Genomic DNA, 14123 nt, shown 5'->3' with positions numbered 1-14123 from the left:
TATTCAATGACTAATTGTTATCTGGGTGCAGAATAAGCAGTCAACACCACCAACTGAAAGCCCCGTTTTGCAGGTAGCCTATTGCATTGCATACAATTAGGCTTTCTATACATTTTCCAAAGGCCAGCTTTCGTGCTTGTGCCACAACTTCAGAACGGCTTGACGTAGGCTACATGCTTCCAATTTGGTGTGAATATTTGTATGGACTCAATGATGAAGTCAAATGTCAGGGTCAAACCCACCTTGAGTGTGATAGCTCAAGAACGCCAGACACACAAGGTTTTTCAGTAAGAGGTTTTGTATGATCTCAAAGATTAAGCGGTTCAATGTTTTTTTTTCCAGGAATCTCCCCACCAACATTAAGCCAGCAGCTTTCCATCCACTATTGTAATTCCTCTGGCATTACATTTCTAGTTACAAATAAATGTTCAACTCCAGTTTGTTCGGCTGCAATTTTCTGAGTGTCATTTGTACCTACATTGAACAAGCTTGCAAATTTATTTTCATTATTCATCAACAGGATTTTCATTGTCTATTAGCCAATGGCTAATATGGCTCAATGGCTACTAAAATCACAACTGTCAAGAAGTGGGTAGCATAATCAAAAGTTGCACCGAAGGCAAAAATGAATGAGGAACACAGAATATGAAAACACCTCTGTAGTGGAAGCCGCCCTTGTCAAATGGATTGATAATGCCCAAGCATGTAGACCTAGTGTCGACTCAAGTCTGCTGTAAACCATTTGAAACCACTGTAGCCTGCTTTGGGCTATTTTGTAAAAGTTAAAATATAAACAGCGATGCTGTCCATTATCACTTTACATTTGTGTAAAAAATATTGAAATACAATTAGATATTAATCTATTCAACAAATACATAAACATCTGTTACAATGATCATCTGCTTTCAATGCTAATTTTCAACCAGACAAAAATTATCACAATAGGAGGGAATATAACTGGAAATAAGAGGAATTTAAATTTACCAGTGCTGCGGATGCCAAGTCCCTTGCGTTTAGCTGGTGGAGTGGACTGGGAGATTGTGATGTCCAGATCAGAGTCATAATCAAGCAAGTCACAGTAGGACCTTGGCCTCACACAACGTCTGGGCTGTTTACGCACTGATGGGCTGTCGCCAACTTCCTCCATGCCTTCTAGACCCTCTCCTTCCTCAGTGCTGGAATGGCCACCACTCTGACTCGTACGTTTGCGCTTTAAATGGCCTATGAATAATAGTTTTGTTATTGAAATTGGCAAGACACTGGCAAACATTAAAAACTAAGTGGTACAGCTGAGAAAGTACAGACGACCCAAATTAAACCCAGCATAACGTGGACTTCTGGTACAATTCTATTCAGCTTCCTTCATCCTAGCAATCAACTTAATCATGGGCTAGACACTTAATTTCCATAGTATGAAAGACTAAAGAACCCAATCCCACTAGTGTAAATGAAAGCAGCATTAAAACAGCAGCAGAGAACAGCAGCATAAAAACTGACCACGTTACTCCAATTCTTAAGTCCCTGCATTGGCTTCTAGTAAGTCACAGAATTGACTTTAAGCATTACTGCTTGTTTTTAAGTCAGTAAATGGAGCAGGACCTAAATACCTATCAGACATGCTTCAGCAGTACACACACCTCCTTGACCTCTCAGGTCTCAGGTCAGAAAAACCTGTTAGTAAAACCTGCTGTTAGAACTAATCATGGTGAAGCAGCTTTTAGCTGCTATGTGGTTCACCTCTGGAACCAACTTTCGGATGAAATCAAAAAGGCCCCAACTGTAGCCAGTTTTAAATCTAGACTTAAGACCAAATTGTTGCCTCAGATGTCTTCTGCTAACTGCACTGAGTTACAAATTCTGAATCTGTCTTTTTTATTATGGGTCATCCCGTGTCAAATCACCCAGTGGCTGACAGGTCACCCTCTCCAAAAAAATCTGAAAAAGACCAAACCTATGCAAACATCTTAAATAGTATATCTGTATCACTAATGGTTCCAAAACTACAGCACTTTGAAGCTTCAAGTTATTTTAAGCATTGTGGTGAACAATCCGACAATTCGACTAAACATGATCAAATAAGAGTATTTACATTGTATTGTTATTTATATTGTTTTATCATGCAATCTTACATTTTTTATAATTGCAAAGATGCATAATAAATCTGTCTATAGTAATGATATTATGTGCATCTGGCTAGTAACATTAGGCCTTCTTAGAACTGACCACATAACGATCGATCCCCAGTGATATTAACAGCATAGAGTTTTGCTGTAAAATGTAATACTGATAAGAAACAAAATGTCAATGTTATGTTTTATGTAGGAGTGGCCAATGATATAGTCACAATATCGATATGAGCCCAATATTTAATAGTTAACTGCATGTGCCTAGCCAACAAGTTTAAAGAGAGGCATCAGGCATAGTAGCACAACTGCCACAATTCTGTGACTTTTAGAATAGCCGAATTAGGGATATTAAAATTCGAATGCCGTATTTTCCGAACTATACGTTTTTTTACTTTTTTTCATAGTTTGGCTGGTCCTGCGACTCAGGTGCAAGATATATATATATATATATATATATATATATATATATATATATTCATATATATGTTTTTTTCCTCTTCATGACATTTTTTGACTGGTGCAACTTATACTCCGGTGCGACTTATAGTCCGGAAAATACGGTAGTATATTTCAAGTGGTTAACCGATTATTCGACAATCTGTGCACACCCTTAGTATAAATATGTTAATCTGCAACTGACTAAATATATCATGGACTATAATTAGGCTTACCTTTATGTAATTTTCCTGAGAGACGCAATGCCTTCCTTTCCTCTATCTGGTCACACCTCTTCATTCTTTAAGCATAGAAAATGATTTATAGTTTATGTGTTTTTGAGGAGAGCTACAAACCTTATGTTATACTGACATGTAGTTCCATGAGAAAGGAGACATACTTTCAAAACAAATGTTAAATAATGAGACTGCCGCACCAATATTAGGGATAGCTACCAAATACTTACACACAGCACTGCCTTTTGGTGTTGGGCCCACCGAATTTAGGTTTATCGAGGCAGTTCATGCACTTCCCACAATCTTCTGTATGCAAACAACCCTTGCACTCGCCACATCTCCTTGAGCGTAACCCAAAGCAGTTCCGTGAGGGGCGACGGAATTTGAGGGGCTTTTGTTCAGGTAAGTCAGGGCTCTCTGGATCCGAAAGTGATCCTACACCTAAAATTTAATACAAGAAAATAACAGAATACCATTACAAAAGTAATTTCATGGGATTTCATTTTGTGAATCATTTAACGTAATCAGTTTTCCTCTACAACACAGCAGTGTCCTCTCAAACTGTAGAAGACGCATTGATGATTTCAGTGGGATATTCCAAGAGTGTGAATTGCTCATTAACATAAACAAAAGAAACCAATATAACAATGCAACTGAATTGAAGTTGCAGCCTCAAATCAAACACATTGTTATTAGAATTTATAATTTGGGCAATAACAAAGTCAAATAGATTTTTTCATACATAGATTTTCATGTTCAATCCATTCACTGCCAACTAGGGATGCAACAGTACAGTGTGCCCACACTTCGTTATGGATCACGCTTTTTGGCCCACGATAAAGGTACGGTTTCATTTTTTTAATATAAAAACAATTAACAATATTTTGCCTATAGACGAAAATGCCAATGTAACCGACAAGGCCTAGTTTTTAAATAGGGTAGATTTCAATTGATTTGTGCAACTATCAGTGCAGAGAGCCTGTGAATCTCTATCCGATTTCACACGGAATGACCCAATAATCGGTTTGCCTTTTTGAAACTGATCATGGCAGACTTTGGGATCATAGGGCACATCAAGATACACACCCCCCCCCCTCCACCTAGTCTAAGGATGGGCCCAGAAATCTATTTATCTGGGTACATAAAATTATAATTATGATTATCATTATGTCAACTATTATTGTTATGCTATTTTGTTATACATGCACTTCGAAGCAGTCAAAGCTTGCACATCATGCACATCAAAACACCGCTTTTTCTATGCATATGACACTTGCATGAGAAATACTATACAATATTATACAATATTCAATGTAAGACAGTGAATTATCCTGTCTCTGTTTCGTTTTTATGGAAGTTCCAAGACTCAACTTCTATTAAATGTCGTTATATGGCCTTCCAACAGGCTGAAGCGGAGCTTTGCTATACCAACGTTATCGATTGGTTTCAGTGTCTCTCGCGTAGACATGCATGCATTGAATGAACGCTCATACCACCAGCCAACCACTTTAAGGGATATTCCACCATTTGGAGAAATACACTCATTTTCCACTTCCCCTCAAGTTAAACAATTGAGTTTTACCTTTCCCCAGTTCATCCAGCCGTTCTCTGAGTCAGATGCTAACGGTCTAATCTGATTCAATGAGCTGGAGCTAAAAGTGCTACTGTTATATACTGCTACTGTCTAAAGTTATATATAAAGGCTTAAAACGCTTCAGCTGTAACTTTATTTATTTGATGTCAAAGTGGCGCCAAATTGAATGGGGTTTAATGGGATGGCTAGGTGGAACTGGTCTACTATTTAGCCTCAGATTCGCCATAGTGTCTACGCTCTCTGAACATTCGCCTGCCCCCTTGGCCAAGACGCACATGCACGTGCTGAACTGCGGCGTCAACACTCCTCTAATTTTAGGCTGCAGCAAGTTAAAATCAACCTACCAAAGCCCTTCTTGCTACTCTGAAATCACTGTGTGGAAGTATTTTGTCATTCATTCACGTCAATTAACACTAACTTAGCCTACTCAACTTAGCAAGTAAAAAGATGATCTAGTTACAAATTACTTTAAGGCTTAAAATGCACATTGGGTCACAAACCTTGGGTCTCTTCGGAGTGTGCTGAAACAATCAAATTATCATTCTGTGTCGTTTCATTTCACTATGTTCACGTCTCTGTTTAGCCTAATGTTTGTTCTGTTTACATTACAACCTCGTGGTTGGAAACGGAAAAGGCCAAAAAAAGAGTAAGTAACATATAAGGAATGCATTAATAGTAATATTAAACAAAAGATCAAAAATCGAAACGAATCGTGACTTTAAAATCGAAAATTAAATCGAATCGAGGATTTGGAGAATTGTGACACCCCTAGTGGAGGGGGTCCTAGAGATAATCGAGCTTGTGTAAACGTCTGTGGGAAGAAGACAGGTATCACAACCTGCTACGTGCGTCTGAACAATGAGCAAGCAAACTATTGACTCGTTCTTCTGACCTGCGGCTAGTGTGCTAGTGCCAGAGTCTAGTGTCACATTCGGATGATGATTCAGAGTCAGAGGTTTGTGTGGCGAAAAAGGCCCAAACCAACCATTTTCGGGAAGACTGGCTGCGAGAATTCAGCTGGTTGAGGTACTGTAAGGAGACGAACTCCATGAACTGCGAATGTTGCAGTCGCTACCCCAGAACTGCGTGGAACACAAAGTTTGCCGAAAGTGGAGGCAATTCGCAGTTTAAACACAATAAGCCTCAGGCATAGAGTATGCCGTGACATGTAAAAAAATGAAAAAGCCACTGCCGGATGCTTTTAGAACACAAGAGGCTGTAAATCAGAGCTTCAAAAGTGCACAATAAGTAATTTCTGCATCCATTATCAAAGTATTTATTACTAATGAGTAGAAATGTGAGTATTTGGTGAGCATGTTGATTTACGGCATAGGTCGGGAACCTGGGACTCATGAGCCACCAGTGGCTCTTTTGTTGCATTGCTGGGGCTCTCGGACGAAATGGGTTGGCAAAAGATGAACAAAAAAATTAAAATGACAAGGCTTCGTGGCAAATATGTAGGTCTATCTGAGTAATTTAATATAACTTTCCACCTCACTTGACTCCGTAACCATAGCTTGCACAATATTGTAACTTTCGTGGCTCGCTGCCATGTCAATATCAAACAAAATCACAGATTTCCCTCCATTTCAGTCAACAAGAACACTTTAATTGTTATTGCTGATGTATGCTGTAGGCTAGATAAGGAAAATGTCAAAAAGGAAATGTCAGCGAGCAAAGCTTGCGAGCGAGCACAAGTGGGCTGAAATGGGAAAGATTTCATCCGGAGACCGATTCTAAAAACGCGAAATGAACTGCCCGTTATATATCGCATACTGCAACGAGTTAGTATTGCTGTGCTAACCCCGTTCGGTTCCACTTGCATGTGAGAAATCTAAACAAAAAATATAAACACAAACCTACACCTGACGTTTAAGGGCAATTCCGCGCAAAACTGTACTTAGTTGGCATTATGGATATGACAGTTTTGCGTGGAATTGCCCTTAAATGATGACAGCCTCAATTCTTGCATGAAACTTCACCTCACTGAATATGAGCCAGTCAGACTACAAGGCCATCACCAAATCTAATCTCTAGTAGGCCTAATGTTCAATTTCGCCAATGACATGTCAACGAAAATTGAGTGTTGTGTTGTTAACTATGATGTTACGTTGCATACCAAAGGACACTGGGAAAATAGGGGGTGATATTTAGCCTACCTGGGAAGCCTAAAGGCCTATACTTCTGTCATTCTACTTTACATTTCAAGTTACTTGCACATTACTTCTAAAACTAGTAGAAAATGTTTGCATGTACATGTATACGTGTGTGTGTGTGTGCGTGCGTGCATGTGTACCGTGTGTGTGTGTGGGCGTGCACGAGTGTGTCTTTGTGTGTGTGTGTGTGCATGTTTACGTGTGTGTGTGTGTGTGTGTGTGTATGCAAAGAACCCATTACTTTTTAGAAGTAGCCGATAAGAGGAATGAACCATTTTTTCACTGCAGTTTACCTTGTGCCATGAGTGAGGGGGAAATGCCTGAACGTTCATGTAGAGGCAAAGCACTTAGACGTGGGATATCATCAGGTATCATGGCACGTGGTTGACCCAGAGCAACTGCAGCAGCTCGACACACATGCTTAATTCGAGGTCCAGCTCTTCGAACATCCTGACAATGAAGGGAAAAAAAACCCACCAGTTGATTACAACAATGGTATAATCAGATGGTACAGTGTTTATTTCTTGCTAACAAATCTAAGCAAAAAAAAACACAATCAGCAGACCAACTCTGGCCACTGGTTTCAGTAGCTCTGAGACCTTGCATGTGTTGAAAGCTCTGTCTAGTGAGCCTCTATACAAAATTGAGCTAAAGCTGCTATTCTTGAAGACTGCGGATAGCCTTGACCTCACAATTAAGTATATTTGCCGATTTAACTGCCCTGTCTGTCAACCCAGTACAGCGTTTGAACTAGTGATTCCAAAGTTATGCTTATCTGACTTCAGGTCAAGGATCATTGAGCTGCCTGCTCTCCACAAATGTTCTATTGGCATTGCACATTGATAAAATAATAGTTTAATGGACTTGTGTTTTGGTGTTGGTTGGCAAGGGTAGCCTCGTTGAAATGTTTAGCTGACTAATAGTGCTGGGCGGTATACCGGTTCACACCGTATACCGGTGTATATGTTCGTTATGATATGAATTTTTAATATACCGGTGTATTTGATTACACAACGTTTGGAACGCTGTGTTTCAGACGGGACTTTTTTCACACGCACGCATGATGCCACTGTGAGGCATAGTGAGGGTAAACACAAAACACCTGAAGTTTTTCCCCTGAAGTATGACCCTTAAGGCTTAATTTCTCCTTAGATAAGAGGTTTATTTAAGGGTGTTACACAGAATACTTTAAATTGTTTCTTTAGTTAAGGAAAAACGTTAAGGGATACTGCATTGAAAGGGATTTACCGTCACGAAAATTCGATTGAGAACAGCTGTAGCTAGCTGGCTAGTAGGTGATGTCGTAAGTTAGCAACCCACAGTGAAGTTTAATGAGCTTATCATTCATCTCAGCTTAAGAATATTCGCTGAAATTATCCAGGTAGCAAGTAAAGCATGTTATAGACATGCACTGAGCAATACTAGCTGGCTAGTTAGAAATAATCCTGACTGTCATCAGTGCACCAAAACAAACTTTTTTGTTAATGTTTTGCCTAGCGAACCGAACTGAAGCTCATGGCAGGCTAACAAGACATCCACATCAAGTTAACGTTAGCCTACCACTAACGTCATGTAAACCACACAATAACAATAAGGCATGTTTCTGATAGGCCTATTTGACAGAGTAAGCATATTAGCAGAGAGGTTTCATTTTAAATTGTATAATTTTCAAAAAAGTATAAAGTTGCACTACTTTTTGTATTAGTTTCATAGGCTACAAGATGTTTGTGAAATTTGCACAGTAAAAGTTCTGTATTTTGACTGCAATTGTCTTTGCATTCTGATAAGATTCTTCATTAGAATCATGAGTGGCTCTTTGTAAACAGCATCATTTTCTGGGGTCATGCAAAATTGCATTACCACTAGTGTGGAGTTATTCTACATCATGACAGTAAAATAGACCATCCTTAGTCAATGTACTGCAGCAATTCCTCTATCAACCTGTAGAAAATGCTGTGAACATCTGATTATGCATGGAAAAAAATACTGTCATATACCGTGAAACCGTAAGAATTTAGAAAAATACCGTGATATACATTTTTGGTCATACCGCCCAGCACTACTGACTAATTTCACACCTTCCTAGTGATGAATAACTCTCTCCAATCATTGTGTTCACATGGTAATGAGAAGAGAACTTCAGGAGTTCATCTCATGCGTAAATACAACTAGAGACTGGGCATTGTTCATTACACAATAAGTTTATCTTGACAACTTTTTTGAAGTGTGATAATTCTCTTAATTTCCAATTCTGACTAAGTCTGCCTATTTTGTGGAGACAGGTTTTTATTACAATTGTTGTGTATTACAAGCTTATCTGATTACTAGTGAAGTCAATTTGAGTCAATTTTGAGTTTGAGAGTTGTACCTGTTCTACTGTACAATCTTTATTTTCTAACTTGGCAAGCTTCTTATGCTTCCCTCTTTGTCGTTTTGTCACTCCGAGAGCACCTTCCTGTGATGCAAATGAACCTGTAACAAGCTGGGCACAATGACATGATGATAAATCATTAGGGATTTACAACGTTAATACTTCCAGTTAATAATACCAGTTTCTGACACAGTTCCACTGATTCACTAAGACTTAATAAATGACAAATCTAGAGTAATTGTGAAGACACATATATTGTGTAAGTCCACATACCCCAACAGACTTGAGCTGTTTCTGCTGATCAATCTTGATGAGTTGAACTTTGGCTTTCTTGAGAAGGTTGAACATCCTTTTGTTTGCACCTGTGAGGCGAACACGGTGTGATGTAACCTTCTCTTCGGAATTCAAAAGCTTATTGTCCACCCTCGTTTCAAAGTCATTCTGCTGTGAAACTTTGCTGATTTCAGAGACCACAGGGCTATCATCTGAATCTGAAATATCAACATAACATAATTTCAGTTGCCCACCCTTCCACTGGTGTTGTGTAAACGGGCAAGTCATTCAATAATCAACATCTTGTTTGAACCCATGCTTGAACTAATGCACTTAACACTGCTGTAAGCGACACCTTTTTTTCTATCAATGTAAAAGATTGCTAACTTCAATTTACAGAAATATAAAATATTTAGCAATGCGTAATGCACGAGAGCAGTCACAGAAATGATTGAAACAGGAACAATTTACTGACCCAGTATGTTTTCTGGAAGGGAATTCATCTCAAAAACCTCTTCATGTGCACCGTACTGCATCGCCAAGAGCTTGGAGCTGAGAGCACGCACACTAACTGAGACCTTTCGTACAACTCCCGGAGTATCAAGGTCTTCTATCTTCAACTTTGATTTATCACTCTTGGAAGGGGAGCGATCTGGAGTGCATCCACTTGCACATTCCTCTTGTTTGATTTTGTCTACATCACAGGGTAATGGTTGAGTATTTCCAATCACATTGTGTGTAATCTTTTTCCTCTTACTGCATGTTTGTCCCTGATTTAGTTTCTTCAGCTTCTTGGATTTCTTCAGGTTTGACATTTTCTTGTTGAACTTTTTAGATGTTTTCTTCTCCTGGATGGAGAGTGGTAAAGTGGATGGGTCAGAGTTGATCAGAGTTTGGAACTCTTTGGTACCAAGAAAACTTTCATAATCATATTCAAGGTTTTTGTCTAATGTATACACTTCTTCTCCAAGCGCATGCCATTTAAAACTTGGGTCTCTCAAAAGAGATCTTCTTTTTCCAACAATCTTCTGAGATGCATTCTGTGGATTCATTCTACTACTGCATGTATCCAAATCCTTTTGACTCACTGGGGTAGTTGAGACATCAACATTTAACTGAGATTCTGTGAACTCGTCCTCTTCCTCCTCCTTCACTTGAAATACAGACTTGGCTTCTGTGCCAGATAAATCATAGTTTCTCTTCTGCATCTTTGACTGCACATTACATTGGTGTCCTTTCTTTGGGGAGTTTCTACGTGGAAGAACAGACATACCAGCATCATCCATAAACCTCTTCGGAGTCTTAATCACTCGAGAGGATCGAGCACTAACAACTGGCATGATGAAATGCTTTATATTTTTGAGACACTTTGATTTTCCAAGCGGACTTGCTATAGAATCAGAAACAGCTTCATCAACAGCACCATCCCCACCCTCTCCACTAAAGACCTTGTCCCTTTGTTTAGATGTAGCATCCATGCTGGCTTTGTACCGTCTTTTCCGATATTTGGTCTTGAGCACACCAATTAATTTACTGACGGGGGTGGACGAGGATGCTGTGGAACAGCCATCATTACTCTTTGTCAATTTCCCTTGCATCACTTTTGGCTTTTGCAGTTTCATCCTTCGTCCAATCAAAACCCTGCGTCTTCTCTTGCCATGTCTGAGTGGCAACTTTGTATGGGTTTCTTTTTCTGGATCTTCATTGCTTGAAGGCTCAAACACCAACACCTCTTTATCTTTTAGGGATTGCTTTTCACTTTCTTTTTTTATTTCTGTTTGGACATCTGGGAAAGTAGATGATTTGCATGGGACTGACTCCAGCAAAAGAGGCTCTGACAGCTCTGCATTCTGAGTATCTGCTATATCAGTGACCTGGTGCTTATTTTCACCTGGCCCTGATTTTACCCCTGAAAATCCACCCTGGCTATTTTTCTGTTCCAGGACTGTTGATGTTGATGGATCACAAATGGATTCCACAGGAAAAAGAGTTCTAGTTTGCTCCTCAGAGCTTTTTTTGGGCTTACGTTTGTAGGTTGTCCATGGTTTATGCCTTGAGCGTTTCTTTCGCATGGTGCTGAGAGCTGAGCTCTGTTTACTTGGTGGAATTGGAGAACAGCTTTCAGTCATCTTTGTTGTTTCTGAAAAATCTTTAGTAGATGATTCTTCCTCCCTCTGAGGCTGAGAGACTTGATGAATTAAAAATGACTGTTTTAAACTGTTACATTTTCCTGGTGTGGAAACAACCTTAATCTGAAGGGGTGGGACGACCTCTTTAGAATGCAACTCTTCATTCTCTTCCTCAGTGGCTTCCATTGTGGGTGGTGAAGTCGTCCCTTGAGTTTCCAGCTCATGAGACAAGTTGTTTACCTCTTCACTTTGTCTAGATGACTCATCTTGATCTTTGCATTTGACAGGAGACTTTTCAATTGTAGTCTCTTCACCTGGTGGATGTTCACTAAGAGGAAGAAGTGATTCATTTGGAGGGGAAGTATGCATCTGAAGAGAATCTATACCAGAATTGCCTGTACTTGAATTTTCCACCTCTTGCATCTGATTGGCCCTACTTTTGCCTTGGACCAATGTCAGAGTCCATACAAACTTATTACGCTTTTTTCTTGATGTGGATTTGGTATTTCTGACCCTTGTCAACTTTAACCCAGGGATTCCCATGTCTATGCCATTTTTAAAACGTTCCATTTCTGAATCAACAGATGAATGTGCATTTTCAGCAGTAGGGGTTATAGTATTATTTTCAGAATCTTTGCGGTACTTCTTTTTTCGTTTATTCTTTTTCTTTTTGGACAATGACACTTTTTGGACACTCAAGTCATCCAAAGCTGAGGACTCAAAAACAGATTCTGCAGAGCCTTTTATACCCTGATCTTGCTTTTTCATTGATCTCCCAACATCATTTGGCTGCAGAGTACTGGTTCTGTGGCATGTCCTGGTGCTGTCTTCAAGTTTTCTTTCCTTTTGTTTCAAATTGACATTCTCTGCACTTAATGTCACATTTTCAACTTTCTGTGCAGAATCCAACTTGCATGCAACTTTTCGAGACTTGACACCTGATTTTTGGTCAAGATGTTGAACTACAGACTTCTCAGGAACATTGGAATCTACAGTTTTGTTCGCAGAGCGGCCACGGCGCTTGGTTATTAAAGTCTCTTCCACACAGACAGGTGCTTCTCCAGCAACTTCTTTACTTTTCTTTAATTTCACATGGACATGGGATATTTGGGCACCTTGTATTTTCTTTGCTTTTGATGGGAATTTTAGTCCTTTCGTTTTCTGCTCTGCTTTTGGAGGACCAATACCTTCCTTTTTTCTTGCTGCTTCAGATGGAAACTTAATGGTGATCCTTGGAGATGGCATTGTCTGTTTTGGAGAAGCCCTCTTCCGTGTTTTTTTAGAACCATCTTCTGTGTTAGAACCCTCTTCCATTAATGTGTCATTTGAAGGATTGGATCGACGACAGATCACATGTGTGGGTTTCTTAAACCCCTTTTTTGAAGCCTTTGTTGTAACATTTTCTGTAAAGAGACACATTGTGTGAATAAAATATTTCAACAACCAAGTACTGTAACAAGAAATAGGCCTAGAGAATATAGGTATTCAGAAGAAAAGTATTCATCTCCCCGGTTACTGAAAAACTGGAGACCTGGCATAAAATGTACACTACAGCACATTGTACAGCTATGTACTATTTGGGGCCAATACCAATGTTTAAAATTACAATTTGGCCAATAACTGAAATATTTTCTATGTGTGTGTTTACTTAGTTTTGCTGTTAATTATACATTTTAGTGTAAAAAATATTAATTTATCAGTAGGCCTATAGCTAGTGCAGAACTGTGACAAAACAGATATATTACCACATAAACTTGTGAGCGAAAGGGAATGGTCTTGCTAATGCAACATCTTCAAAAATCTGATACTGAACATAAAAAACTATTTTTCCTGTGCAAGGTGATGGATCACTGTATAAGCAAAATCTGACATTTGGATTGATGGTTGACAAGTGCTATGTTGTTAACATTCTCTATACAGATTAATAGGGGAGGGTAATGCGGGGTGTGTGTGTATGTGTGCTTGCTTGTGTGTGTTTTTATGTGTGTAAATGCGTGCATGTACATGTTTGTGTTTATATGTGTGTGTGTGCATGTTCGTGCTTGTGTGCGTGCCTCTGTAAGTCATTGCTTGCGTACCTGTGTGTGTACATGTGCGTGTGTGCGTGCACATGCCTGCATGTCAACTGTGTGTGTATGTGTGTGCGTGTCTTTATGTGTGTGTGTGTTTATGCGTATGTGGTAATGTGTGTGTGTGTGTGTGTGTGTGTGTGGCGCGCGCATATGTGCGTGTATGAGTGTGTGCGTACAGTGTGTGCGTACAGTGTGTGCGTGTGTTAGGGATACTGCTTCATAACTTAATTATCGGCATCTGCAGATACGAACATTTCTGCCAATGTGCTTGGCCGATAGGGTGACCTGTTAATTATGCGCACGCGAAGCAAATGTTTACCTTGCTATAAGCGCCAACAACATTTCAACATGTCGGTTGTGTGGCAGTATTTAAATATTCCAGAAACTGATAACAAAATTGCTATTTGCAGTGCTTGTAAAGTACCGGTGATGTGAGGAGGGGTAAAACGACACTCTTTCAACGTTACCAATTTCATTACACATCTTTTTTCATTACACATCTTTAACTCTTTCCCCCATAAAGACGTCATATAACTACCCCCCCACAAATCCTTTATGATGAGTTTTGACGAGTCTGTTGTATCAATAAAGACGTGTTTTGACGATGACTAGAGCAAGTACCGTGTTTGCCTTTGTAACAAATAATCTGATCGGCAGAGCCGAAACCTAGCAACACCAGGCTAACCAATAGGAGTGAGGGATACATATTCGCGGGGTTTTCCGAAGTTTGA

At 39.5% G+C, this 14123-nt stretch overlaps 1 protein-coding gene across 1 annotated transcript in view; it reads right to left on the bottom strand.

Annotated features, from left to right (window-relative positions):
• kmt2bb (lysine (K)-specific methyltransferase 2Bb) overlaps positions 1 to 14123 on the bottom strand; it is a 111700-nt gene that overhangs the window by 82376 nt on the left and 15201 nt on the right. Inside the window, exons 3-9 of the mRNA XM_042107347.1 lie at positions 9667 to 12723; positions 9192 to 9409; positions 8916 to 9029; positions 6841 to 6997; positions 3028 to 3238; positions 2798 to 2862; positions 985 to 1221 (exon numbers count right to left, since the gene is read on the bottom strand). Coding sequence (XP_041963281.1) covers positions 985 to 1221; positions 2798 to 2862; positions 3028 to 3238; positions 6841 to 6997; positions 8916 to 9029; positions 9192 to 9409; positions 9667 to 12723 — 4059 coding nt within the window. The remainder of the gene's footprint in view (positions 1 to 984; positions 1222 to 2797; positions 2863 to 3027; positions 3239 to 6840; positions 6998 to 8915; positions 9030 to 9191; positions 9410 to 9666; positions 12724 to 14123) is intronic.

The sequence above is a fragment of the Alosa sapidissima genome, chromosome 10 (genome assembly GCF_018492685.1).
Source record: "Alosa sapidissima isolate fAloSap1 chromosome 10, fAloSap1.pri, whole genome shotgun sequence".
NCBI lineage: Eukaryota > Metazoa > Chordata > Actinopteri > Clupeiformes > Clupeidae > Alosa > Alosa sapidissima.
The sequence above is the reverse complement of the archived record's forward strand: the minus strand, read 5'-3'. Positions and strand labels throughout refer to the sequence as shown.